Source organism: Equus quagga, chromosome 1, assembly GCF_021613505.1.
Source record: "Equus quagga isolate Etosha38 chromosome 1, UCLA_HA_Equagga_1.0, whole genome shotgun sequence".
Classification (NCBI taxonomy): domain Eukaryota; kingdom Metazoa; phylum Chordata; class Mammalia; order Perissodactyla; family Equidae; genus Equus; species Equus quagga.
In genome coordinates, this window is record NC_060267.1 from 12,479,734 (window position 1) to 12,483,157 (window position 3,424).

Sequence of the window (3,424 nt, forward strand, 5' to 3'; positions counted from 1 at the left end):
ACCAGATTTATGATAAGAAAAATAATTTTTAGCCAGATAGTTCTTTTTGTACATACTCTAATGATATTATTTTCCTACTTTCCCCTTTTATAAGATATCTACCAGAAAAAAGATCTTTGAACTGACCTTCTTTGAACACCTTTCCCTTGCTGGTGAATTTGAAACAAAATTTTGACATGTGTTCACAGTCAATTTATCTGAGAAATTACTTTAACAAAAGGAGATAGCAGAAGCTTAAGTTTTCAGTTGAAATAACTTCATGAATATCATTCAAAATTTCCATTGATTTTGAGGCCACTAAAATGAATAAAGATGGCCTATTTTTATGGCCACATCCTTGAAGCCTTGTTTCACTTGTTTATTCCTTAAAGTGTAAATGAACGGGTTCAATAAAGGGGCAACTGAGGTATTGAGCACATCTACTCCCTTATTGAAGGCAACTCCTTCTTTGGCTGAGGGTTTTATGTACATGAAGATGCAGCTGCCATAAGAGAGGGAGATGACAATCATGTGAGAGGAACACGTGGAGAAGGCCTTTTTCCTTTGCTGAGCAGAGGGGATCTTCAGAATGGCCCAGATGATGTTTGTGTAGGAGAGAATCACCAGCACCAGAGTGACCACCAGAGTCACAACTGCTAAGATAAAGTCAACCAGCTCCAGGACTCTTGTGTCAGAGCAAGATATTTCGATGAGGGGTCCATAGTCACAATAATAATGATTCAGGACATTGGAGGCACAGAAATCCAGCTGACTGGTCAGGATGATTGGGGATACGATGATCAGGAAGCCACCTAGCCAGGAGCCGAGAACCAGCTGGGTGCAGACTCTGTTGCTCATGATGGTTGCATAATGTAGGGGTTTACAGATGACCACGTAGCGGTCATAGGACATGGCAGCCAGGAGGTAAAACTCTGTGGCCCCAAGGAATATGGCAAAGAAATACTGAGTGAAGCAGCCAGCAAAGCTGATGCTCTTGTTGCCAGTTGGGATGCTGATCAGTAGCCTAGGAGTAAAAATGGAGGTAAAGGAAATTTCTAGGAAGGAGAAATTCCGGAGGAAGAAATACATGGGAGTCTGGAGGTGGGAGTCCAGCAGTGTGAGGGTGATGATTGTCAGGTTACCTAAGAAGCTGAATATATAAGCGAGGAAGAGAACTATGAAGATGATAATTTTAAGCTCTGGGTTCTCTGTTAGTCCCAGTAGAATGAATTCTGTCAATGTTTGGTTTTTCATTGCTAATATTTGCTGTCTGTGAAGCTGAGAAGGAGAGAAGTGAGTGATGAGAAAAGGGCAGCAAAGCTCTGGGATATTGAAGAGAAGATGTGGATTTCCTTTGAAATTTGTTCATGGAAAATTCCCCTGGCATCTGATCGAAACAGAATGTCTGGTGGTCTCAATCTGGCAAGTCACAAAATCTATTTACCAAAGTTCCCACGTGGGAGGCTTTGTTTATGGGGCCTTTTGTCAGAACAACATAATAACCACTTGGCTCTTCTCAATGCACCTTCTGCATTTTAATTTTTACCCCTGTATGCTTACATTGTTTTGTTTTCTTCTCAAATCTATGAAATCTCTCTCCTATGATCCTGGTAGGAAAGGTTCATCTTTCTCCAGCCTTAATGCCTTGGTTATTTTCTTCATTGCTGCCCTCTCCAACATATTGGACACCTGCCCTATCATTTTGCTCTGGCTGATAACAATTTCCACCCCTCCAACACAGGAGTGAATAGCTCTTTTTATACATATGCATTCTAGCTTTTGTGTCTGGCAGCAGGGCTGGAGAAAACTTTAAAATATTGAATTATTTTCTGTATGAATCTCCTTCTCCTGGTTTTAACTGATGAGAGAGAGATAACAGCCAATAATTCTAGGAAATCTTTCTTTAACTGCTTTAATCATTCAGGGAGAAATGTTTATCTGGACCTGGATCCCTTTTTAGTCTCCAGAACATAGATGTGACTCTGTCATAGAAAATTAGGGAAGGGTCAGCTTGGCCCCTTACAGATTAATAAGGATTCCTCCCAGGAAAAAACCTGCTAGGATCAAGGATACTTTTGGGCATCTACCTTTTGTTCTGATTTTCCAGAATGACTGAAACTAAGGAACCTTAAGGTCCCTGCTTATCTGGAGCAAATTCACGGAGGAAGTCCATTCATGAGCTTGGACCATTGTAATCACTGAACTGAATGGTCCAAGGCAATGTTACCTTGTGCCTGGTCATTGTAATCACTGAACGGAATGGTCCAAGGCAATGTTACCTTGTGCCTGGGAGACCCAGGCTTCACTAGCATTTAGTCTTTGGGGAATCTCTCTATATTACCATTCAAAAATTTACATTTGCATTTTACAGAAATAACAGCATAGGTGTGTGTATATAATTGTTCAAAGATGTTCCTTTCATTATTGTTTGTAATAATGAAAAATTATAAACAATAAAAATTCCACCAATAGGTGGATGGCTAAATACATTATGACCATTCCCATTTGGGATAAAATGGGAATTTTATTTGTACTGACTTGGATGTGACTATAATATATTGTTGGTGAAATAGACAAGTTGTTGTCCATTACATATAGAGTATATAGTGTAAGAACTTAGAAATTTACATGTGTATAGCTAAATGTGTAGAAAAATGTCTGGCAGAATAACAAATGGTCAATGATAGCTATGTCTGGAGTACCACCATACAAAGATGGAAGAATTTCCCTTTTACTTTCTACCCATCTTTGATCATTTAAAAAATTTTAAAATAAACCTGAATGAGATTTTCTTTTTTTGAGGAAGACTGGCCCTGAGCTAACATCCGTGCCTATCTTCCTCTACTTTATATGTGGGACGCCTACCGCAGCATGGCTTGATGAGTGGTGCATAGGTCTTTGCCTGGATCCGAACTGGCGAACCCTGGGCCACCAAAGTGGAGTGCGCGACCTTAAAAACTATGCCACTAGGCTGGCCCCAATACTCACTTTTTGACACTCAGGAAAGATGCCAAGGGATTTTACCTCTGGATGCTATGAGGGTGAGTCAAAATTGAGAAGTCAGATGTGGACGAAAAAGTGGAATAAAATGCAACAAATTTTCTTTCCTAATACGACTCCATGCTCTGATTGCTCACAAAGCATACAGGTTTCTTGGGCACTAGTTTGAAAAGAAATAGCTTCTAGGTCCCCTTGCCTTTAACCAATCACTTGCTACTGCCCTTTCTACAGTTGATCCAGTTTAGAACGGGAACCATAATTTCTGAAGATGCTGCCTTATGTAAACTATTTGGAGGATAGGAATATTTTACTCTTCAAAGTCCCATTTTCTCCATTTTGTCTGAAGATTGGTTATGGACTTCTTTGCAATTTTATACCAGTTTGAGTGATACGCATGTCATCTAGTTTACTCAGCAGAGACATTGAGGGATAAATTGTTGCTCTG

At 39.9% G+C, this 3,424-nt stretch overlaps 1 protein-coding gene across 1 annotated transcript; it reads right to left on the reverse strand.

The window, feature by feature from the left end:
• Positions 1-297: 297 nt before the first annotated feature.
• On the reverse strand, positions 298-1,236 carry LOC124229441 (olfactory receptor 6C4-like). Its single transcript, XM_046644655.1, has one exon. It carries the CDS (start codon positions 1,231-1,233, stop codon positions 298-300), a length of 936 nt encoding a protein of 311 aa, XP_046500611.1. The 5' UTR covers positions 1,234-1,236.
• Positions 1,237-3,424: the final 2,188 nt, after the last annotated feature.

Excerpts from the sequence above, each read along its gene's own strand:
- LOC124229441 (XM_046644655.1), bottom strand. The coding sequence starts at position 1,233 with ATGAAAAACCAAACATTGACAGAATTCATTCTACTGGGACTAACAGAG.